Source organism: Balaenoptera borealis, assembly GCF_965194805.1.
Source record: "Balaenoptera borealis genome assembly, chromosome: 20".
NCBI lineage: Eukaryota > Metazoa > Chordata > Mammalia > Artiodactyla > Balaenopteridae > Balaenoptera > Balaenoptera borealis.
The window spans coordinates 14,218,764-14,243,036 of record NC_138879.1 but is presented as its reverse complement, the minus strand read 5'-3'; the positions used below and the strand labels follow the sequence as shown (position 1 = coordinate 14,243,036).

The following is a 24,273-nucleotide window of genomic DNA, read 5'->3' as shown; positions in this document are numbered from 1 at the left end:
TTCTTAGTAATCACATCCCTGCCCGACCACCCCACTTCATTTTGTTAGGTAAAAGCAGGGTTTTCTAAGCTTGCTAAATAATCTTTAGAGCAAAATTTTTCCTTTTCATAATTTTATCTGATTAAAATATGAGCAGCTAAACACAGAGATTCAGGATGATTTACTTGATAGAAACTTACCATAATTAAAATGTAATATAAGTTAGGTGCACTTGTCACAGGAGACTTTGGTTTAAAGAAATAGTATATATATCAAAGATAAGCTGACCCAATAAAAGAATGAAAATCCCATCCCATCCACATGATCTGAGTAGCTATAAAAATGCAGTATTTCCATTTAAGATGCAAAGTAAATCCAAAATACCCGATCATATTCATTCAAGATAAAAAATTAAGATTTTTTTTAAAGTCTCTTAAAAACAGGGAGCCCCTGAATGCATCTTATTGTAGCAAATAAGCTACTAAGTTCAGACTAAATGGTTGCATTAAGAATTTGACAACCAAAATTATATAGCTGTATTCCACGGAATTCATGCTTGAAAAATATAAAAAAAGACTCACTTAGGCTAGGTTGAAACATATAATGCTTTTAAAATATAATGCTTTGCTATAGAAAAATGTAATTAAACATGTAAATGGCTTAATTTTTTAAAGATTGTTTTATAGCCAATTGTTTACAAAGGTAGAATAATTCAAAATAATTTTATTTTTTTTTACAAAGAGCAAGTACAGGAGCTGTTCAAAATCATGTATTCAACCAAAATGAAATGTGACTTGTACCGACTGCTGATGTTGTCTTGATGCTTGATAAGAGTTGAAATCTGTGAAGCGATTTGAATAGATTACCTTTTATAAAAATAGTAGTAGTCTTTAAGTGTAGAATACTGCCTAACTCTGGAAATGTAGGAAAAGTCAGCATTCTTTAGGTTCAAGATATTAATTTTAAATAGCAGCTGAATGTGGCCTCATGGCAAAGCATAAAGACCTTTTTTTCCTTGAAAAGGAATTTCAGAATTGTCCTTTCCCCTCACAGTATCCTAAAATTTTTTTAAAAAGGGGGGTGCACTTTCCTGTATGTCAGCGTTCCTTGAAACTCTGCTGAAAGGAGGCTGTCAGTCAGGGGTATAAATAGAGTCCTGGGTAAATCCTTGAAGTTGTCATTCCACAGCAAATCCACATGTTTCTTCAATGGCTGTTAGCAGCTTTTCATATAACTTTTCATAGCTTTCATAGGGCGGAATGTCTATTCGATTGAAGCTGTAAATAAGCAAATCAGATTTTACACAGTTCATTCAAAACAGGTCAACTGGCCTAGCAAGTGTATACTAATTAGTTTACCCTAATACAGCCACATTACTCTTTGTGTCACATAGAAAACGACAAGAAAAAGTTTATATTTCTCTCAAGTAGAGATTATTGCTTTGGGGTTTTCCTACCAATTTCTGGATAATCTTAATTCACTTAAAAGGAATGATAAGCAACTCTTTTAAGGGTCCATTTAGTAATAAGAACAACAAACGAAATGTCAAATCTGTTTGGAACTAACAGCTACGTACATGGAATGAGGGAAAAAAGCTACAGAAATAACTTACCAAGTGTGGGCTTTTGGCAGGTTGTTAGTGCAGGCATCAATCTGGTGTATGGTAAAGAGTCGTGGGCCTGCAGCACCTGCAAAGGAAGCAAATGTGGATCAGACCACTGTGGGTGCACGTATTAGTCTCCAGAATCTCAGGATAAAACTGGTACATAAATCACAGGGTCGAGGGATAGGAGGGTACTGGTGACTCCATATAAGCTGCCAAAGGGCAGCAGGAAAACAGTCTGGGTTTTAAAAGCTGGAATTGACCTTGGATAAGGCTGGATTCCTTAATCTGCTAGCATTTCAATTTGAGAAAAAGTTCAGGACTGAAATCCTTTGCCAACTTCTATCTTCTACAGAAAATCAGTGTCCCAAAAAAGAAGTAAATGGGCAAATACAAGATCCAATACATATATATACACATTCAAAAAGATGACAACCTAATGCAAATTTAAGTTTCACAACTCAAACTTCACTGAGAGCAAAAGATTAGCAGTCTATAGAATAAATTTCAGGTAACATAAGGCACCCCATACAGACGTTTGTAGAAATACAACCTCACTTTATTCATCTGGGTAGTCTGATAAGGATGCGTTCTCCAAATGGGGAACGCAAGCGTGACTAAAGTGTGCTTTCCCAGTGGATTTCTGATATGTGGACTGTGGGCAACACTGTTGAATTACGTACCAGTCTTGCTTCGTATACCCTCAGTCATCACCAGCAGCAGCAGTTTTGAAAATAAAGAGCTTCAGAGGTAAAGGAAGCAACTGCCACCCAGTGAGGCACCACGATCATTAGCAATATACCAACTCATCCCCAAATTAAACAGCTATTCCATGGACAACAATTCTTAAAAATGGAATATGGCTGTAAAATGGTCTGATGCCATGCATTAATTAAAGTGCTCTGACCAAACAAATGACTTCCACGACTCATGCTGCCTCTTTCTATTAAAAGAATAAAAGTAGAGGGGAGAGGCATCCCAAGTGGGTAAATGTTTGCCAGGTTGAGATGTGAACATGGAAGCAGACAGACTCCCCCTACAGGAATGTGCAACAGAATTTAAAAGCAAGGTGACCGGAAAAGAAAAGGCGGAGCATCAACACATACGGTCTCTAACATGCGGCACTCACTACAATCACAGAGAACCCAGCAGAAAAGGCTCTTGGGAGGGAACAAAGGAAAGGAAGGAGAAGAAGGTATCAAGACATGAGAGTTACAGATAAGAACTAGAGTGAAAAGAGAATCTGTATGTAAGCACGTTTGTACACCACCTATGTACACCAAATACTGACCCTCTGCCCCCAATTATCAGATGCCCCATCGTCTGTCCCTCTGGCTCTCTTACCTTGTAAAGCTTTGAAGCCCTGCAGAGGCACTCGGGACGAGCCAGTCACAAACTGAAGTAACCGCGCTCGTCGTTCTTCATCAAAAAACTCCACGGCCTTCCAAAACCACTTGACAACGTTGCTGTCTGGTGTACAGTGTTTTAACCGGGTGTTTACCTTCCAGTCATTAACATCTATCTTTCCAAGTCCACAAATAATGAGCTGTTAAAATATTGCACAAATAATGAGCCAATGGAAACCCAACCTAAGCCAAAAATTCCTTAAAACAGAACTTTAGATTTGCAGTGTTGGCTTTCATATGGTGTTCTTAATCGAGGGTAGACATCAGAACCATCTGGAAAGTTTTTCAAAATATACACACTAGGTCCTATGCTCAGAGATTTTAATTCTGTGACTCTGGGGTGAATTAGGATCCGTATTTTTTTAAAAGTTCCATGAGTACCTACTCACTGCAGGTTCCCTACCCAGGATCTGAGAACCACCACTGTGATGGACGTAAGATGAAAAGTTCCATAACTTCACAGAATTGAAACTAGACTCAGAGTAAATACAGTTTATATGTGCCTGCCTTATGACCTGCATCTATTATTCGGGTTTCAACACTTATTAGCTTTGGGATTCTGGGCAGTTCAGTCACTTCCCTTGGCCACAGTCTTCTCTGCTGTAATATGGCAGTAACATCTGTTTCGTTACATCCTGCGAAAGCAACCAACAGTGCACAGGAACTCAAGAAGTTGTGTTGAATAAGTGATACAATCTGCTTAAAGCTGGACCAAAGTATGAAATACATGAATGCACTGATAACAGAGCTCTGCTTGGCATCCTGATGCAGGCTCAGGATAGATGAGGTGTATCAAAATCACTTTGATATGATTACTACTCACACCTCCCGAGGGTCCAAGACTGACTCATCCTACTGATGTGTTTATAACACTAAATTATGATCGTGTTTAGTGTAAAACATAATGTAACCTGCAAATCCTATATTTCATAATTATATTAACCTAGTCTAACACTAAAATAAATTACATACATATATTTTTGTAAAAAGCCTAACTTCATTAGCAGTACAAAGTATATAATAAACCCTAACGTTACTGAATAAAACCTGCAACAAAGCTTCTGTAGCGTCTGAAAAAATGACTGGCCACTGCCACACTAACAGGTAGTAGGTGTCCAAGCAGGGTTACAGAAGTACCCATGACCACAGACGATACCTCCCTAAATTCTTTTCTTTAGAGGAGTGGTAATTTTAAAGCCAAATTCCTTATTCATTGTATGAACAGATAAAAATGCATCGCATTTCAACTTTACTGCCATTCCTGCTATGTTTTCTTCCTCCTTCTGACTACTTCTTTCTGGTCATTTCACTACAGAATAGTCCAATCAAAAAAGGAATGGGGATGGTAGTGAGTCAAACCAATCTTTTTAGACTTGTTTGCTAACAGGTCTGTTAACAGATTTAGTTAGAAAGGATGCTGAAGTTAATGAATAAAATCATGTTTTAAATTATGTATCAACTTCAAATATTTATGCTATCCCTAGCCACTAATTAAATTTGGAACCTCAGGTAGAATAAAACCTCATTAAAAAAAATAAAAAATAAAAAAAAATAAAACCTCATTGTTTTTTCAAAGTAGTTCAGTAGAAATTGAGATGTATTTGTTAAAGGTCTTAATTATAACACCAACCTTATGGTGCTTTAAAGACTAGTTTTAGAATAAAAAATGGTTAACTGTTTATTATAGTTACTATTAGTAACAAATGTTTCCAAGGAGACTGAGGATGTTGAGACAGAGTTTAACATAAGTGTTTTAATTATTTCCTCTACGTTTTTGTCTATCAACTGCTTTCTTACAAAGCTTAATGTAAATCCAATTAAGCCTAGGCTTTTATTCCAAATAAATGTCAATATGGTGGAGACCAATTAATAAAGTTTTATTTAACTAAATCAATACCCACTTAACTAGGGAATAGAAAACAACACTGGAAGAATGTACACAGAAGACACGAAATCTATTAAATGCATAAACGGAAAATATGGAAAAATAAATTAAGAATAGTCACAATATAAGAGAGACTAGTTACTTGTAGAATTTCCAAAACATGAAAGGCTTTTCCAAAAGCAGGAAAGACCTTTCCTGTGAATTAGAATTCTCACGGCATCACATCATAAAACTTCAAAAGCACCAGAAATACAACCTTCCTCTAAAACTAAGTAACAGAAAATTCCCAAACTTTCTTTGTTATACTAGATGATGTCATGACATCAATACACTGACCTCTAACTCCTTCTCATCAAACGTCTTCAGCAGATGCTGTGGAATTACTTCATTAAATCCTTTCTGCAGGGCCAGAAATTGTGCCTCAATTCCTCGTAAAAATCTCCAGTTCACATAGAGTCTGGAAACATCGGACAGGGGTTTCATATGATCAAATATATTCAGGTTTGGTAATTATTATGAATCTCTAGTACTTTAGCAACATTGCACTTTACAAGCATCTAGCATTAAGAATTTAGTCTAAAATCTAAAAGAATCTCAGATTACTGAAGGTAGATGGATCCTGAGCTGTGAGGCAGTTCACCATAAATTAAAAAGCGGTAACCTTCCACTAACAAAAGCAGCATCAATACAGCAACTCTTCACATCAGAAAAAGTCCTATTAAACTGGAAGTTGGCTAGAGAGTAGATGGGTCTGAAGTTAAAATCAGAATGAAATGTCTTTCTCAACTTCTAGCATGCATGCCAATAACCAGAAAAAAAAGCCCATTCAACCAAAAATGACTATTTTTCTGGTTTCACTTGAAAATATAATCTGAATGTGTTGGGTGTTTTCTTTATATTTTGTGGGTTGTATATGGGGGAAGAAGAGGTAAAGAGAATCCCCATATCCAAAATGAGAAGAAACAATAAAAGCCAATAGCAAGCACTTTTTGACTAAATACTCATTTTTCCCTATAAGCTTTAAAAGCCCTGGAAGATGTAATTTTAGCAACAAAAAGTACACTAAACTACATCTCTTGTGTAGCTCTACTTACGCCTTTGATTTGGACTTATAATTTATACATGAATTTTTTTTTTTTAATCTATCTTCCCAGGAAAACCTCTCCACCTCACAAATCTCAGAATTACTCATACTCCCAATTTGCCAGTATTTCCTTTTCCAAACTTGGAGAAATAGTTCTCTACCTTAAGAAATAAGTTACTTAATATTAATGATATCCTTTGGGGGACCTCATTTTTTGTTTGTTTGTTTAAGGGGACAGCAAAACTGCACACCTGTAAAAAGTTTTTCTTTGTCATTTTTAAAATTTCAAAACTATTTTTTTTAACTCTTTATTTATTTATTCATTTTTGGCTGTGTTGGGTCTTCGTTGCTGTGCGTGGGCTTTCTCTAGCTGTGGCGAGCAGAGGCTACTCTTCATTGCAGTGCGCAGGCTTCTCATTGCAGTGGCTTCTCTTGTTGCACAGCACGGGCTCTAGGCACGCGGGCTTCAGTAGTTGCAGCACGCGGGTTCAGTAGTTGTGGCTCATGGGCTCTAGAGCGCAGGCTCAGTAGTTGTGGCGCGTGGGCTTAGTTGCTCCGTTGGCATGTGGGATCTTCCTGGACCAGAGCTCGAACCCATGTCCCCTGCATTGGCAGGCAGATTCTTAACCACTGCGCCACCAGGAAAGTCCCTCAAAACTGTATTTGGTAAGGGAAAATTACTGTGTGCTATAAACATGACTGAATCCTAGAAAGTGAGCAGCCCACACTAGGTCCTGGAAGTGAGACACTACTGAAATTCAGGAAATTCCCATTCATTCTTCTTTATTTTTTTATTTTTATTTTTTTTGGCTGTGTCGCACAACATGGGGGATCTTAGTTCCCCGACCAGGGATCGAACCCCAAACCTGCGCCCCTGCAGTGGAACTGCAGAGTCCCAACCACTGGACCACCAGGGAAGTCCCTCATTCTTTTTTTAATTAGAAATGTAATACATGTTTGTTATTAAAAGAAAAATTATATTTAAAAAAATCAAATATTAACGGGGCTTCCCTGGTGGTCCAGTGGTTAAGACTCCACGCTCCCACTGCAGGGGACACGGGTTCAATCCCTGGTCAGGGAACTAAGATCCCGCATGCCACACAGTGCGGCCTTAAAAAAAAAAACCAAAAAACATTAAATGTGGAGACAGAGTAAAACCTGTAAGTCCACTCTTTTATCCTCTTTTCCCTCTCTACTACAGAGGTGATGTTGGCCAGTTCCAGGCTTAGGCCTTAAAAGGATCCAACAACTGCTTTTGTGCTCTGGGAAACCAGCCACGCCATAAGAAGTCTGGCTATTGTGCTAGAGAGAGAGGCCATGGTGAGAGTGAGGGGCCTCTGATACCACATGGGGATAACCAAAGAGCTCAGCCAACAGTGAGAACTAAGCCCCAGATGGTGACCCAGTGTCCATCCCAGCCAGCCCCCAGCCACTCGAGCCACCCTCAGTGAGGCACCAGATATGTGAGTGAAGAGGCCTTCTTAACATTTCCATCCCAGCTGACACCACATGGAGGAGAAGTGTGCTGTCCCTGTTGTCCTCGATCTAAATTACTGACCCACGGGATTGTGAGAAATAATAAAATGGTGGTTGTTTTTAAGCCACTAAATTCTGCAGAAGCCTATTTTGTAGCAATAAGTAACACTACCTAAACACATAAATGTTTTTCTGTACCGCCATTCTAGAACATTAAAACAAGGCTCCGGCTTAAGAACACAGAAGTGTTTACCTGACATATTCTTTTTTATTTTCTTCAGTAACAGGGATACTCTTGCCATTTGGTTTAAGTTCATGCTGAATAATTTCACCATAGGCATTATGTTCGACGCAGAAGGTATGGTCCAAAACACCTGTGATATCATTCTCACTAGGAAGGGAAGACAGGGAAAGACACTTCATTGGAAAATCTAAAATACAGATATTGTCGATGTATTAATTGGTGAGACAAATAAAACTGAGGTAGTTTTATGACATGCAAACATAGGGTTAGATTCCTTTTACTAGTTCTTATGCCATCATACCTCCTAGATTTGGGGCAGAAAAGTCAAAGAGCTTTAACCTTCATAAACACCAGGTACATTTTCCTTCCTGAGTAATGAGAAAGCCCTGGAAAGCTGGGGTTTACACAGGGAAAACTCAGTTATGTTTGGCTTTCAGGTAAGAAGCCCTACTTGAGTCTGGGTAACCCAAGTGACTAAACACCTGAGTAGCCCCACTGAGAAAGCTACTCGTGTACTTGGCAAAAATAACAATGGCCAGTGTATCTTCACAAACAAATGACCCCCCCAAAAACAGAACTGATTCTTACAAATACCCTTTTTAAAGTATGTTTTCAACAACCACCACTTAAGCAGGAATATCTTATTCTAACACATGCAAGATGGAAACAACTTGCATCGTGTTGAGGAAATCATTATGTATAAGTACTTTTAAAAATCATTTTTTATATTTCAAAAAAAGTACATCCATTTTGAAACATGTATCTTTTTTAAAAGCTCAGATTCTAACTATAACGAACAAGACTCAATACATACAGTATCCACACTAAACTGTTATGAAGATCTGGATCAACTAACTCCATGTCATCCAAGGTAATGGACTTCCCAAGCAACTGTTTATAAAAAGGCAATGTGAAACCACCATCAATATAATGTCCATGAAACACAGCCATTCCCATTATTCGTCCAACAAAGTGGAAGTATGATAAATGTTCCTGAAATTGAAAAGAGTTTACATAAATACTCAAGGTAGATACTATCCAGGGAATTTTTTAATAAAAATTAAATAGTTAAGCAATGGTAATTTTTTAAATAAACAGTAAGCATCAACTTATACTCCAATTTATAACTATTTAAATGGAATAGGTTATCAAAGCCCAACAATCATTAGGGAGAGTCTCTATAGGGCATGCTTAAGATACTATACTTTGCTATAAAATATTACAGCAGAGCCAATGCCCCTCTCAAAGGGTAGTCACTCTGTAAAGTTTATCCTCAGAAATTAAGTCCAAACTACAGTCCCTCTGCAGCTTCATTGAATCACCTGCAGATCCTGTTCTCTTCCTCTCCTCCCGTCTCCTGCTAAGCCCCTTATAATCCTGGCTCTGTCATGGGAAAAAAGCTTTCAATTCTATACCTCCTTCTTCCTTTGACCTAACCAGAAACTGAACTTCAAAACATCATAGATTTAAAAGGACAGATTTCATGTCTAACTTGGACGATAGTCTTGATTCTGCCACTTACTAACTATGTATACTTGGGCAAATTACTTAGCCCCTGTGGAACTAATTTTCCATACCTGGAAAAATGACGGTAATAATAGTATCTAAAAAGGGTCTCTGTGAGTAGTAAAATGAGGTGATGAAGCCCAAGGCACTGGACCTGGCATATGGTAAATGCTCAACAAACGTGAGCTATCATTACTACAGTGGCAGTAATGAGCTCTCCAAGCAGAACCTTCACCTAAAAATCTTCCCTTTATAAAGAATACCCTGCAAAAGGGCTTCCCTGGTGGCGCAGTGGTTGAGAATCTGCCTGCCAATGCAGGGGACACGGGTTCGAGCCCTGGTCTGGGAAGATCCCACATGCCATGGAGCAACTAGGCCCGTGAGCCACAACTACTGAGCCTGCGCGCCTGGAGCCTGTGCTCTGCAACAAGAAAGGCTGTGATAATGAGAGGCCCACGCACCGCGATGAACAGTGGCCCCCACTTGCCACAACTAGAGAAAGCCCTCGCACAGAAACGAAGACCCAACACAGCCAAAAATAAATAAATAAATAAATAAACCCAAAGTTTAAAAAAAAAAAAAAAAGAAGAATACCCTGCAATGAATCTAACATGCCTACCATGTTTAGACAGATTTGGTATTTCAGGATATACTGTTTTATTTGTTGGATGTTTGTATTTTCAACTTCTTTTACTTCTCTATTTAATAATCTTTAAGCTCATCTTTAAGCCTCCCTTTTATCTTAAAAATAGTTTTTTTCTTTTTAAAAAGCAATACCTGTTCACTACAAAATATTTACAAAATACAGACAAGAAAAAAAAATGCCTATAGTCTAACACCCAGAGCCACTACCAGTATTGTAGAGCCTTTCAATGTTTACACATATACATGTTTACCAAAATTTGCTTCATACTATTATTCTGTAATCTTCTTTTCACTTAATATATTACAAATACCATCTTTACATGTTATTAACTATTATCCCACAACATCATTTTAGTGGCTGTATAATATAACCTTGTATGGAAAGGTAACAGAAATAATATAAAAACAACAAATTAATAACAGCTGCTAACTCTTGTTGAGTGCTTAATTATATGTAATAGGGTTAATAATGTATAGCACTGTGCTAAATACTTAATGTGCAGGGTCTCATTTAACTGTCACAACCCTTCTCTCAGGTCCAAACTATATTTATTATTATTAGCAATGATAAAATTGAGGCTTAAGTCAATGAAGGTCACAAAGCTAGTTAGTAATGGGACCAGGATATGAACTCATGTCTTTCTAATTCCAGAGTCTATGCTCTTAACCATGTCATTCTGCTTCATGTCATAATTTAATCAACCCCCTCTTAATGGACAGCAATGTTGTTTCCACTTGGGGCTACTATAAACAGTGATGCAGTAAACCTCCCTGTGCCCAAACTGTTGCACATATCCATGATCATTTACTTGAGAACATTTTCTAGAAGAGGACTTGCCAAGTCCAAGGATGTGACTTGGACAAAGACAGTAATCCTATGTCATAAACTACACTGACATTTAAAGACAAAAAACATTGTAGGTCATAAGTTAATTTGTATCATTATAACCACCAATCATACCGGATTAACTGCAGAATCAGGATTGATCTGCAATGTATAGATATCATCTCTTGAATACTGGAAGAGGCCATAATAAGGATTCAACATTTCATGTGACAAGAGATATAACCACTCCCTAAAAAACAAGATATACCAAAGGAATTTTTTGTTAATGAATACATCTTTACTAAGACATGCTATTAATCATGTTAGCAATAAGTTTTTAATAAAACAAAATAAAGGACTAACTAGTTATATAAAATCACATTAGAAAAGTCTACCATGCCCCAAAAGTACATGAAAACTCTTGATTTACTGAAGTCACTTCTCACTCAATTTTGGGTAATTTTATGACATTTTAACATCAGAGAATCTAAGGATAATATCCAGAAGTACCAACTACTCGTTAGATGCTGCAGCCCAGTGGTCTGTTACTTTTAACTGCTAAACAAATTTGTAATTCATAATAAGTATAAAATAAAGGGAAGAATATGGTATTATTTCAAAACATCCATGTGGTCCATCTATACCACCCTGGTCCTCTCCAATCATGGCAGATTTATACTAGTTTATACAGATATATAACATTAATTTACTCTTACTTTTAGACAAGGGTATGTTTTATTGTTGATATTGTTTTAGTAAGAAAATTTCATTATCCATCTCCATTATCTTTTTTGTGTAAACCCTAAAATACACCATGATAAAAATGTAAGTGGTGAGAAACTGCAAGGCATTTGGTATAGGTGGGAACCAAGGGCAAGCCTGCATTTTCTGGGTATGTTCCATACCACTTCTTGGTTTCAAGCATACAACAGTGTTTTTAAAACCTCATAATAAACAGTACTATCAACTTAAGCTTATTAAATCATTTATATTTTCCGAAGTATGAAAGACAACTTGTTATTCATCTTGGTGAAACTGAAATAAAATGACTAGTCTAGGCTTTAAGGAGATGTTATTCTAGTCTCAACTCCTGTCATTCCTCAGCTAGGAAAGGCACATAAATGATATATTCTGATATTATGGATCAAACAGATGGAATAATATATTTTTAGGAAATACAGTGAAACACTATTAAAGTAGTTAAAGGAAAATATTTCAAAGTCCTATCATTTGACGGAGTCTAAGTCAAATCACTACATTTAATATTGGGTTGGCCAAAAAGTTCGTTCGAACGAACTTTTTGGCCAACACAGTACTTGAAAACTCTAGAGATTAAAAAGAAAAAGTGAGGTCTCCACATAAGCAACCTTCCCACCTAATACATCTTGTATGTTTTTTATGCATGTATGTGTTTTTTAAAAGAAAGTCCAACTTTTGTTTTGTTTTACTAAGTATTTAGAACATGCATAAAAGCAAAACTCTACTTTTGGGTTCTACTATGGGATAAAGATCAGAAAAAGCAGTTCACTGCCACATGCCATTTAGTCCGCCCAAACCCCAAAAGTAGTGAGGTTAAGAAATAAACAACAAAAAACTAACTACTTATTTGGCCTATACATATAATTATAGCATTTAGATTCCATCAGCAGATAATTAACAAGTTTTCCCAACAAGCATTCAAAATCTACTTATGAGTAAATCATAAGCATTCCACAGAAACTATCAAGCCTTAAGTATGATGTACAAGTGATAAATGCTAAAAATCCAAACTAAAGAAACTATCCATTTGCAGGTAAAAAGGTCACAGAATGAAAGTATGTCTACAGGTGAAAACAAGTAATGCCAAATAATGATTATGGGACTTGGTGGAAACACAAATTTAATTTAGGCTGGATTTAGATTAGGGGAAGCAGAATTATCATGACGGTCCTTAAAATGTTTTAATACAGAAGCTATAATGTTTCTGCTACATTTACATAAAGTGAATTCTCACACCTGGAAAAAAAAATACTTGATGTTTGAATGTAGCAGAAACATTACAGCTTCTGTATTGAAACATTCTAAGGACCACTTATGACATACATACATACTTACAGACACAAACATTCCTTTAACAAGGTTAAAAAGCATGGCAGTGTAAGCAAAGGGAAACAGTATTCAGTTTAGAATACGTCATTAAAATCTCAAGATTGTTACTGACAATGTAAAGCAGAGGGAATAACATGTACTGAAGGAGAGAAATGGAGAAAATATTGGGCCTGCAGACCCTACCAACAGTCCATATAGGGTTGCAGCTAGTTTACAGAGAAAGTCTCATTGGACTACATGATCCATTCGGGAGTTCACAAACACTCTTCTGGTAGCAGTACTATCCTAACCTAATTATGAATGTATCTACTAGGGTACCCTCTGTATTGCAAACATGAGGGAATATTATGCTAGAAAATAAATATCAATGAGAAAGTCACACCACAGGGAGTATCTTAAATTTGTAAATATAACGATCCATATGGCATTTACTGATGAGCAAGGCTTTACCTGGCAACCCCTCCATAGTCAAGCCCTTCTTCTCCACGAAATTTTATCATTAATCGCTTCCAGAGATCTTTCGGTCTCATTTTCATGACTTGTCGATATGATTCCTGAAAAAAATGTTTAATATACTATTATTACTAGGTGCTTTTAACCTGTTATTTAAACTCTCCCTCCATTCCACCTACAAAACATGTTTATTTAAATAAGGTAGAATTTGTTCAACAATCAAATCAATGGATAAACTCCAAGTGTTTGAAACCTCATGGAACTTCTAAAAACAAAATGGATATAGCTTAATACTGTACTACTGAAACCAATTCTTTTGATAAATATTATATTAAAAGCCTACTAAATGCAAAGCTCCATATTTAAGTCCTATGAACCACAGCAATGATTCCACTCACATTAAAAAACAGAATCTGATAGAAGTACCACTTTTTTTTAAGTTAGCTGATCTAATTCTAGGTCACAGACACCAGTAGAAAGTAAAGGTAAGAAAAAGAAAGTTTCAAAGAACATAGAAAAATCATTAATGTGATCTTCACTAAACAGACAACTTTCTATTGTTTTAAAAATACAAATGACTGACTACAAACAAGGTCAGAATGGTCCTGAGAGAAAAAAGTTCATCCTTTGGGAGAAGGATTATAAAGTTCCCAAACATCTTTTGTCCCAGAACACTCTAATAAGAGGGAAACCCCTGCCTTGGACCTCTGCCATTTATTATGTAAGAACTTTGAAGTTGCTATTAAAGCTATAAATCCAAAGATAAAAGGATATACTAGAAAGGAAGATTTTCAGTAAATTAAGGAAGTAGTCCAACAGTAATGATTTTTTGATTTAAGAGTCCCTAACCTCTTGGAAGAATTAGAAAATAAGGGATGGATAATATCTGTGGTCTTTTAAAATTCATTAACAAATAAGTATCTGCAACTGCAAGGACCAAGCTGCCCCAATCAGAACATCTCACACTTCATCCTATTTAAATGTTTATCTTATGTATTAAATCTCTCCAATATTATTGCCTTTATTCCCACAAGTAAAAAAGACATTAACGAAAATTCTCCCATTCTGAAGAGATATGAGTCCCCCAAAATATACTTGGAAAACAGAGTACATCACTGAATTAATTTTTCTCTACTTTAAAACAAGACTTGCAAGTTTACCTCAAAAATCTCTTCCCTGGAAACCTCAATGCGGCAATGGCCAGCCTGAGGCTGTTGCTGGGAAAGTTCTTGCCGCAAAATTTTTAGTTTCTGAACCAGGTCTCGTTTGTACCGTGGGACCGTCAGACACTCTGTGTCATCAGGGCACAACGATACCACCTGCTGTTGCTGGTCTTTCAATTGGTTCTGCCGACTAAAAGTAAACAAATATTACTGAAGTATTTTAAACAAGAGAGATTGCAATTACATATTTAAAATAGCATCCTACGCTAAACCAAGTATACCTATAGCATTTCTAGACCTTATTATATTCTTAGCTTGACATTTTTGACAACAATAAACTAGCTCCAAAGTTTATTTCTTGGAACTTACAGAAGTGGATAACAGAGTTTTATTCAAAAAACTTTTATACAGCTGCTGAGAACAACTTTCTCAAATACCGTTTCCATTTCTTCTGCGTAGTTTACCATCTCTCCCTTTAAAATTCAGGCATAGGCCAAACCCTGTGCCTGTTATCTAGAGTCTGTCTCTCTGGAAGAGACAGTTTGAACTGGCAGCTTGGCAGGGACCCCTTCTCCTATGCACGCTACAGTCTAGACCACAGGAATGTGGGAGGTCACAGCAAGTTACTGGCACAGAGAAATGAGCACTTTACAAACAAGTCTAAACGTTTTATAAAGTGCCTACTTTTCTTTCTTTTTTTTCAGCCTCGCTGCACGGCATGCAGGATCTTAGTTCCCCGACCAGGGATCGAAGCCGTGCCCCGTGCAATGGAAGTGTGGAGTCTTAACCACTGGACCACCAGGGAAGTCCCTACTTTTCTTTTTATTGTGGTAAAATATACGTAACATAAAATTTACCATTTTAACCATTTTAAAGTATTATAGTCAGTGGCATTCAGTACAATCACATTGTCTGTTGTGCTAAAGCGACTTCTAACTGCACATATATGGTTTACCACAAATACACTAAAATAATCTCCCAAGTACAGCAGAAATATAATAATAATTTTTAAAGGCACATTGCCTAGAGATATTTTTATTCTCCTGGCAAAAATAATATAAGTTGCATCTAAGAATTTTTTAAAAGAATCTTATGATATAATGAATTAGTTAATTCCAATAAACCGTCAGGAAATAAAAAGTCAGATAATTCACTATTGATATCTATGCAAACATTGAGTGATTCAGTTGGAATTTAATTTTTTTTTGGGGGGGGGGTGCTGCGTTGGGTCTCCGTTGCTGCACGCAGGCTTTCTCTAGTTGTGGCGAGCGGGGACTGCTCTTCGCTGCCGCACACAGTCTTCTCATTGCAGTGGCTTCTCTTGTTGTGGAGCACAGGCTATAGGCGCGCAGGCTTCAGTAGTTGTGGCATGTGGGCTCCAGAGTGCAGGCTCAGTAGTTGTGGCGCACGGGCTTAGTTACTTCATGGCATGTGGGGTCCTCCTGGACCAGGGATCGAACCCGTGTCCCCTGCATTGGCAGGTGGACCCTCAACCACTGTGCCACCAGGGAAGTCCCTGGAATTTAATTTTACACACAACAGACAAGAGTACAATCTCCTAACCTAAAGGTAAAGGGCAATGGTAGCTATGAGAAAATAAACAAAAGTAACTTTCAGTTCTCTAACAAATCACCCAAACTTACTTTACATACAGTGATTCTTATGTACCAGGCCAAATTTTATACCTAGAATGTGTAACTATCCAAAGAAAATGCAGCTTTGATGAAAATTACAAATCGCCATTTACTACTCTCATAAAACATTGTAATAAAGGTGTTTTTTTTTTTAAACCTAGATTTTTTTAAAAATTAATTAATTTATTTATTTATGGCTGTGTTGGGTCTTCGTTTCTGTGCGAGGGCTTTCTCTAGTTGTGGCAAGCGGGGGCCACTCTTCATCGCAGTGCGCGGGCCTCTCACTATCGCGGCCTCTCTTGTTGCGGAGCACAGGCTCCAGACGCGCAGGCTCAGTAATTGTGGCGCACGGGCCCAGCTGCTCTGCGGCATGTGGGATCTTCCCAGACCAGGGCTCGAACCCGTGTCCCCTGCATTGGCAGGCAGATTCTCAACCACTGCGCCACCAGGGAAGCCAAAAAGGTGTTTTTTTAATACACACACACATATATAAGTCAAAACAGAATATATTAAAAATACTCTCTAAACAACTGTATTAATCCTATCCAAAAACAAAAAACAAACAAAAAAAACTTGTGTATACCAACTTAAAGATACAAAACTTTAATTCAAAGTGGATCAGAGACCTCAATGTAAAACCTAAAGCCATAAAACTTCTGAAACACTAGAAAATTTTTATTACTCGTGTTATGCAAAAATTTCTTAAATATGATCCCCAAAGCACAATTCATAAAAGAACAAATGGATAAAATGAACTTCATTGAAATGTCAAAGAAACCTTATGCTCTTCAAAAGACACTGTTAAGAAAATGAAAAGACAAGTCATGGTCTAGGAGAAAATCTTTCTAAAGCATACAGCTGGCATAAAACTTGTATTTCAAATATCTAAAGAATTCTCAAAACTCAAAAGTCAAAAAGAACCAAACAACTCAGTTTTTTTAAAAAAGGAGGCAAAAAATTTCACCAAAGAAGATATACAGATGGAAATAAGCACATGAAAAGATGCTCAACATCACTAGTCATTAGAGAAATGCAAATTAAAACAATAATGAGGGACTTCCTTGGTGGCGCAGTGGTTAAGAATCCACCTGCCAATGCAGGGGACACGGGTTCGATCCCTGGTCTGGGAAGATCCCACATGCCGCGGAGCAACTAAGCCCGTGTGCCACAACTACTGAGCCTGCGCTCTAGAGCCCGTGAGCCACAACTACTGAGCCCGCGTGCATCAACTACTGAAGCCCACACGCCCTAGGGCCCACGTGCCACAACTACTGAAGCCTGCCTGCCTAGAGCCCATGCTCCACAACAAGAGAAGCCACCGCAATGAAGCCCACGCACCACAACGAAGAGTAGCCCCTGCTCGCCGCAACCAGAGAAAGCCTGTCAACGAAGACCCAACACAGACCCCCCCCACCCCAAAAAACAATAATGAGGTAACACTACACATCTATTAGAATGTCCAAAATTAAGATTAACCATACCAAGTGTTAGCAAGAGCAACTACAACTCTCATACACTGCTAGTGGGAAAGTCAAATGGTACAATCACTTCGGAAAGAAATCTGGCAGTTTAAAAAGTTAAACATAAATCTATGATATTATGCAGCCTGGGTATTTATTTATCAAAGAGAGGTGAGAGCATATGTCCACACAAAGACTTAAACATAAATGTTCAGGGACTTCCCTGGCGATCCAGTGGTTAAGACTCCACACTTCCAATGTAGGGGGCACGGGTTCGATCCCTGGTCGGGGAACTAAGATCCCACATGCCACACAGCGTGGCCAAAAATTAAAAAACCCACGAATGTTCGTAACAGTTTAGTCGTGGCCCAAACTGAAAAATTCCAAATGTTCATCAACAGGTAAACAAATAAACTGAGGTCTATCCATACAATGGAATACCACCCGGCAATGAAAAGAAATGAACTATACATACAACAACAGAGATGAATCTGAAATAATTAGGCTGGGTAAAAGAAACCAAGCAAAGAGTACATACTGTATGAATCCACTCATCTAAAACTCTAAAAATTGCAAATGTATAGTGACAGAAAAAGCAAATCAATGGTTGGCTGAAGATGGGGTGTGGATTGAACTGTGTCCAAAAAAATGTTAAAGTCCTAAGCCTCGGCACCTGTGAATGTGACCTTATTTGGAAATAGGGTCTTTGCAGATGTAATCAAGTTAAATGAGGTCACACTGGATTAGGGTGGCCCTAAATCCAATAAATTGGTATCCTTATAAGAAGAGGTAAATTTCGACCCAGACATACAGGAAAGAAAGTGTGGCATAATAAGAAATATACCTTGGTCTTTGTCCCCAGTTCTTGACACAGAACTCCTAAAATGCTTGAAATTTCCTGAGTGACACAGGTGACAGGAGTGTATTCTGTTCTAATATTTGGTCTTTGTCCCCAGTACAAGACACAGAAGCTCCTAAATCCCTTTGAATTTCCTGGGTATCAGAGCATTTTTCGTTTCAATGAGGTGACTTGCTAGGCCCCTATATAATTTCAGGATGGAGGCTGGACGCCAGAAAGACCAAGGCTTGATTAGAAGCCTAGAACTTTCAGGCACATCCCCCAACCTCTGGGGAAGGGGAGAGGAACTGGAGATTGAGTTAATAATCGATCACTCCTGTGTGATAACAACTCCTAAACGACAGTGTTCAGAAAGCTTCTGGATGGTGAGCACGCTGAGGGCGCTTGGAGGACGAAGCGCCTGGAGAGGGCGTGGACGCTCTGTGCAGCCCCTGCCCCATACCTTGCCCTGTGCCTCTCTTCCATGTGGCTGTTTCTGAGTTGCATCCTTTATAATAAACTGGTAATAGTAAAGAAATAATTTCCCTGAGTTCTGTGAGCCATTCTAGAAAATTACTGAACCCAAGGAGAGAGTCATGAGAACTCGATTTATAGCCAGTTGGCAAGAAATACGGGAGGCTTGGGACTTATAAATGGCATCAGAAGTGAGAACAGTCTTGTGAGACTGAGCCCTTAGCCTGTGAGGCCTGATACTAACTGCAGGTGGTATTAGACTGAATTCAGGTGCTGTACACCTCGCTGGTGTCCGCAGACGTGGAGAATTGGAATATTTGAGGAAAAAACCCACACACTTGGTGGCAGAAGTTTGTGGATAAAATAGATCATAGAAGGCCACATGAAGACAAAGGTAAAGACTGGGATAATGTGTCCACAAGTCAAGGAACAGTAAAGTATCTGGCAACCACCAGAAGCTAGGAGAGAGGCATGGAACAGATTTTCCTTTGGAGCCACGGGAAGGAACCAACACTTCTGACAACCTGATTCTGAATTCTAGCCTCCAGAACTTTAAGAGAATAAATTTCTATTGTTATAAACCACCCAGTGTGTGCTATTTTGTTACGGCAGCCTTAGGAAACTAGGGAAGGGATGGGAGGAGGGACTACCAACAGGCTACAAAGAGGCAGGAGGAGACTTTCGGGGGTGATGGATATGTTCACTATCCCCATTATGGTGATGGTTTCACAGGTATATAATATGTCAAAACTTAAATATGTACAATTTATTGTGTGTCAATTAAATTTTAATAAAGCTGAATTTTTTTTTTAAACCCACAGTTCATCAAAAAGTCTACATTAATAAATACTGGAGAGAGTGTGAAGAAAAGGGAACCCTCCTATACTGTTCGTGGGAATGTAAATTGGTGTAGCCACTATGGAAAACAGTATGGAGGGTCCTGAAAAAAAACTAAAAATGGAGCTATCATATGATCTAGCAATCCCACTCCTGGGCATATATCTGGAAAATATGAAAACTCCAATTTAAAAAGATACATGCACCCCAATGTTCATAGCAGCACTATTTATAACAGCCAAGACATGGAAGCAACCCAAGTATACACACACACACACACTCTAAAATATCACTCAGCCATAAAAAAAGAATGAAATATTGCCATTTACAGCAACATGGATGGACCTAGAGATTATCATACTAAGTGTAGTAAGCCAGAGAGAGAAAGACAAATATTATATGATATCACTTATATGTGGAATCTAAAAAATAATACAAATGAATCTATGTACAAAACAGAAACAGACTCACAGACATAGGAAACAAACTTACGGTTACCAAAGGGGAAAGGGAGGGTGGGGAGGGATAAATTAGTAGTATGGGATTAACAGATACAAACTACTATACATAAAATAGATAAGTAACAAGGATTTACTATAGAACACAGGGAACTATATTCAATATCTTGTAATAAACTATAATGTAAAATAATCTGAAATATATATATATTACATATGTATATAGCAAACTGAATCACTTTGCTATATACCTGAAACTGACACAGTATTGTAAATCAACTGTATTTTAATAATTTAAAAAAACCCCAGGGTACATCAAGCCCATTCACAAAGACTTGTAAGAATGACTGTCTAAGTCCTGCAAATGGGAAAGATGCGTTAAAGCTGAAGCACAAAACTGACACATCAGAAAATCTTCTGGGATAGATTCAGCTGTCCTAGAGCTATTTCTGATGCACTCAAGGGAAAAAATCCATCCACCCCATAAGGTAGCCTGTCTCTGCAGGTGCGCTACGGTGCACTTCTGATACATACCCTTTTCCTAACATTTCAGGACAGGTTCCTACTTAAGCACAGCGGGATTAAAATACCCAAACATGAGAGTAAAATTTGTCATATTCTTATATAAAATTATGTTCAACAAAAGTGATTTATAATTGAAGAGAGCAGACATTCTATCACATTTATTACAAAAAGCATCTATCAGTCTTCTCTTGTTCAGACTCGTATTTGAACATGTATTGTTTCAAAAACTTACTTTAAAACTAAATGCAAGTTAGCAGAGAGCCGAGGATCTGTAAACTGTGTTGTTCTGTTGTTATGGTCAACGAAATAAACTCTGCCTGTTGCTGTATTCCTGATCTCCCATCCAGGAGGCAACGGACCAAGCTCTTCACAATTGATGTTGCTAAGATCCCTGCAAAAACAAATATAAAATAAAAAATACCTCACTGCTGGGCCTGCTGAGCCAAGCAAGTGTAAATGACACAGAACAATTCCATGAAGTCTGAGAAAATGTATTGTTTCAGAAACTTGAGACGTTCAGCTGGAATCTTTAATTCCCAATGGTTTAACAAACTTGCATATTCAAAGCCCAATCCATAGATGGCTCAGAAACTTATCACACGGCCTACATTTTTAGTGAGTTCATTCCTGGGCTTTAATGTAATTCAGGTTTTAAATTAATATAAAAGCAATCACAACATTTGCCAACATAAACTGTACTTCAATACTTGTCTGACAAAATATTGTTTTCCAAATGTCAGTGATATAAGGAATTAAATGTTTTCTAAAATTTCCCTTCAATTATTTATTTCTTTACTACACCATAAAATTTGTGTAAATGTTCATTCCATGATTAATTTTAAGCTCTTCAACAAAGCAGAACTGGAAATGTTATTGAAATTGTGATCCTGAAAATAACCACAGTATATATTTTAAAGGATAACTACTCCATTTTGAATTCTGAAAGATATAAAGCTAGTGAATGAAGAACCTGTTTAAGACACCTTAGGAAGAATGTTCTAAGGTTTACTGCTACAATAAAAAAAACAAAAAGACTTTTTGCTTTTTGGAGCAAAGACCACTGTTATTATATCATGCATTCTTAAAATACTATTATATATGACAAAGATTTATAGAACTTTAAAGAATGAAATAAAAGCAGCATGTCTAATATAAATTTAAACTGTAACCAATAATTACAATGACAAATCTCATAAAAATTATGTTTTCAAAGTTAAACTAGAAAAAAAGTTTTCCTGAAATAACCTCTTCTTGGTCATAGTGAAAACGTAATGATGGGCACCCAGAGATTTGTTGGAACAATGATTTTTAACTTGTGCTTATAGGTGCCCCAGAGATTCTTCTGCTACAGAACTAAAGATTGGAAAGAACACACTATTCTGAGACACTGCTAGTCTCAAAAGAGGCAAAGGAAAAAGTTCCAAGAATCCTCCTCAAATTTTTTTTAAGTGAATTAAACTGGAGCTGGTACCTGAGTGGCAGACAGGCAGAGTGGGGGGCTGCCAGAGGGTAGTGGTTAATTGGGAAACTCAGCCTCAGGCCAGCAGCAAGGTTGGAAAAGGAAATCTGGAACTTCCCCACTGAGAACTCAAAGGAAAGATGAAGTGATTCCAGGAAAAATTCCTAAATTCTCACTTTAGGTCCACAGAACTCCAACCAATTAAAATCAAACTCACAATCAAAGATCACCAAACACTTCAGAAAGGAATTCATGATGACTGAGTCAGTAGAAACAAAACCACGGAATTAGATCCCCAAGTACTGTCAGAGATCAAAAAGAATAGCTATGATATGCAATGTTTAAAACAAATAATAAAAGGGAACAATTACAAAGACAAACTATCACTGAGAGATTATTAAGAATGAACAGATAGATTTTTTTAAATGGAACTTTTAGAAATGAAAAACAATTATCATTCTTTGTAATCAAAGAATGAATAATGCTTTTGATGTAATGCAGAATTTCATTTTATATCATTTTATTTAGAATTTTATAAATTTATAGTCATACATGGGAGGGCTCTAAAGAATTGATGAGAAGCAGAAAACTGGGAACACTCTTTATGTGGAACTGGGAAATGATTAAAGGAAAATGGTATGTTATACAGCCATAAAAAGTAATACAGATCTGTATTTTAAGACTACATAGTCAGTATGCAATATAGTGAATAACAAAGCATTAATCATTATTTTAAAGAGAAATACAGAACATTCTAAAATGGTACTTCTCAGATAAATCTAAGTTTACTGGATATCTTTACATAAAGTTAGTTTTAAAGTGTCTGAGTGACACTATTTTATAAATGTCTTTGATTGAATAGTGATGATATTTTAATAGAATCTAAATATTTATAGTCTGCTTTGATAAAAGATCCTCCATACAAAAGACATATTCACTAAAGGATCCCCCAAAACAAAAGATATATATTTTAAGATAATTATTTGGAGCATAGAGACTAAAGAAAAGAAATATAATCCAAAGCGTTATTTCATAAAGTCATTATTCAATACTCAATAAGAAATATTCTTAAATCTTTATAGAAACCCCTTATTCATTAATGAAAAACCAACATTGTTTCCTTAGGAATAAGAACACTGCCCACTGTGGTGCCAAAATCTCTCTGTTTCAACTTCCGACGCCAGCTTACACACCACTCTTTCAAAAGGCAGCTCAAGATCAGCTTTCACACTGTTGTAAATCATTCAGTTTTTTTAAAAAATCATTTTTCTTCTAAACATTTCCTTCCAATGATTTTAAATTATGTTATAGAAAAGTTCATTACTGACTTTCAACCTGATAAACAGAACCCAAAACACTTCTTTTCATAATTTACATATCAAAACTCTTATTTCTAAAAGTTAGGCACTTAGATTTTTTTCAGTGAGCTTATTAATAAAACAAAAATTTCCTCCCCACTATTTTTTTTTAAATCAACAGCTTATATTATGAAGACACAGAAATGGCAACCTTGATACAATAATTAATGATAACACATTTCCTTAGCTGCCACCCTCAAAAGATTCTGATTAAGCTCTATCACAAAGTAAAACATTTTGGGAATTCCCTGGCGGTTCAGTGGTTAGGACTCGGTGCTTTCACTGCCGGGGCCCAGGTTCAATCCCTGGTCAGGGAACTAAGATCCCACAAGCCGCAAAGCGCGACCAAAAAAAAAAAAAAAAAAGAAAACATTTTCATTATAATAGCTTTGTTTATAAATAGAGTATCAAAGCAATCCAAAATCAGCTAGTCACATCTGTTTTTAATTCAAAAACATGATTCTAGACAAGTAGAGCTCTGAGTACAAACTTTAGTCAGAAAAAGATCTCTTGACCCTCCATAGGACTTTTTTTTTTTGAAGAGAGGAATATTGCACTTAATATATAAAATATCCTCATCCAACAAAGGCATATGTATAGCTTACAAAGCTGATTTAGAATGTCACTTAGAACTCAACCTTTTTTTGCAGCTTCAACTGGACTACTTGGCACTCTCCATCTGTTCAGTAGAAAATAATTCAAAATAGCTAGTGGTTTAAAATGTATTATTTGATACTAAAATGTACCAGAAACTGTGTTAAACTACTAAATTGATTTTGTGTCATTCCATCTTCTTAAAGTTAAAAGATAGTTGACATTTTGGTTAGTAAATGCATTCAACAAGGCCTGCAATTCAAACATACAAGTTTTGG

At 37.0% G+C, this 24,273-nt stretch overlaps 1 protein-coding gene across 2 annotated transcripts in view; it reads right to left on the bottom strand.

Annotated features, from left to right (window-relative positions):
* Positions 1-684: 684 nt before the first annotated feature.
* The window catches only part of SMURF2 (SMAD specific E3 ubiquitin protein ligase 2), a 117,809-nt gene continuing 94,220 nt past the window's right edge, over positions 685-24,273 (bottom strand). The window contains exons 10-19 of one of the 2 annotated variants that reach the window (XM_082373691.1): positions 20,817-20,975; positions 14,356-14,548; positions 13,193-13,296; positions 10,790-10,904; positions 8,492-8,670; positions 7,687-7,824; positions 5,210-5,330; positions 2,927-3,128; positions 1,592-1,667; positions 685-1,256 (exon numbers count right to left, since the gene is read on the bottom strand). In XM_082373691.1, coding sequence (XP_082229817.1) covers positions 1,157-1,256; positions 1,592-1,667; positions 2,927-3,128; positions 5,210-5,330; positions 7,687-7,824; positions 8,492-8,670; positions 10,790-10,904; positions 13,193-13,296; positions 14,356-14,548; positions 20,817-20,975 — 1,387 coding nt within the window. In that variant the 3' untranslated portion in view covers positions 685-1,156. The remainder of the gene's footprint in view (positions 1,257-1,591; positions 1,668-2,926; positions 3,129-5,209; positions 5,331-7,686; positions 7,825-8,491; positions 8,671-10,789; positions 10,905-13,192; positions 13,297-14,355; positions 14,549-20,816; positions 20,976-24,273) is intronic. The other variant, XM_082373692.1, reaches the window with a different exon arrangement.